The sequence below is a fragment of the Rhinopithecus roxellana genome, chromosome 7, assembly GCF_007565055.1.
Source record: "Rhinopithecus roxellana isolate Shanxi Qingling chromosome 7, ASM756505v1, whole genome shotgun sequence".
NCBI classification, from domain to species: domain Eukaryota; kingdom Metazoa; phylum Chordata; class Mammalia; order Primates; family Cercopithecidae; genus Rhinopithecus; species Rhinopithecus roxellana.
In genome coordinates this window covers 35,034,330-35,035,676 of record NC_044555.1, presented here as the reverse complement: position 1 = coordinate 35,035,676, position 1,347 = coordinate 35,034,330, and the positions used below count along the sequence as shown (strand labels likewise).

Genomic DNA, 1,347 nt, shown 5'->3' with positions numbered 1-1,347 from the left:
TCTCTTTTTATCCTTTTACCTCCTGTTCTTTTTCTCTTTGGCAATTTACCTTCATCCGATACACTATTTTTCTTGTTAATAGATTCTAGGCCTGTGTTTCTAAACTTGTTCTGATTTGTTCACCGATATGGATCCAGCTCTTCCAATAGTGCCTCCTAATTAAATGTGTGAAATCAAAATACACCAAAAGAACCCCTAAAGTGATTGGTTCTCAGAATGACTAGTCAATAACTAGATTTGCCTGTGGGGCAGAAGCAGCACATTAATTGTGGGGCATCTAGCAATGATTAACTTTTTTGAGTTTTTGGGTTTTTTTTCCTAGCTCTTTCCTCCTTTAACATGGTAATTAAAGCTCACTTGCCTGAGAGTAGCCCAATCTATCGACCTTTTGGTCAGTGAAGTTTTCAGAGAAAATAATACAATTATCAATCAGCAAAAGGAGGGGGGAAGATGACAAAGGGAAAAATTTAAGCGGTAGCCTCATTGGGACATTCCCTGGCTAGATGTCCGGATTCGCCACAGCGGTAGCAGTTGACCTGGCTCGCCTTGCTACAATTGATGGCCACATGACCAGTTTCGCCGCATCGATAGCACTTGACCTGGGCGCAGTCTTTCTGAATGTGCCCAAGTTTGCCGCAGGAGTAGCATTTCTGCTCTTTCTGACGATCACAATCACAAGCCAGATGTCCTAGTCTGCCGCAGGTGTAACAGTGTCGGTCTCTCTCTCGTTTAGGTTCCTTACAGTCTTTGGCGATGTGGCCGCTTCTCCCACAGTTGTAGCAGATGTTTCCGAGAAGGACACAGTTCTTAGCATGATGACCGAATTCACCGCAGCGGTAACAGGTGTAAGATAGGGTGGTGGAACTGCATCGAGAACCTCTGCCACGGCCTCCACCTCCTTGCCCTCCAGCTCCTCCTCTAGGGCATCCCCGAGTCCAATGGCCAGAGCGCCCACACGCGAAGAAATCCTTACTGCTCATGGCTGCGGTGCGATCTTCCAGTGAGCAGGCCCACCTCTGCCCCGGAGGCCCCGGTGCAACTCCCCCTTTGGGCGGCTTAGAAAGAAAGAACTGTTTTCCACTGTGGGTCTCAGTGATGTCATACAAGGTTTGCACACGGCCCCATTCACGTGTCACGGACATTCCTGACGCCCTTCCCGCCCGACTTTCCTCCTACTCAAGAAGCCAAAAGCACAATAATCTGTTAACTAAGTAGTGTTGTTTTCCGTTTTTGTTTCAACACTTGAATCATTGAGTTTGAATCCCTTCCTATTTAGGAAATTAGACTTGTAGAAGTTTTCATAATTTAGGACTTGGCCGGGTGCGGCGGCTCACGCCTATAATCCCA

General features: G+C 47.1%; 1 protein-coding gene across 1 annotated transcript; it reads right to left on the bottom strand.

Moving 5' to 3' along the window:
• Nucleotides 1–201: 201 nt before the first annotated feature.
• On the bottom strand, nucleotides 202–1,060 carry ZCCHC13 (zinc finger CCHC-type containing 13). Its single transcript, XM_010368066.2, has one exon. It carries the CDS (start codon nucleotides 978–980, stop codon nucleotides 468–470), a length of 513 nt encoding a protein of 170 aa, XP_010366368.1. The 5' UTR covers nucleotides 981–1,060; the 3' UTR covers nucleotides 202–467.
• Between the last annotated feature and the right edge of the window lie 287 nt (nucleotides 1,061–1,347).

What these genes read in the sequence shown, in the direction of transcription:
- ZCCHC13 (XM_010368066.2), bottom strand. Translation starts at nt 980, where the DNA reads ATGAGCAGTAAGGATTTCTTCGCGTGTGGGCGCTCTGGCCATTGGACT.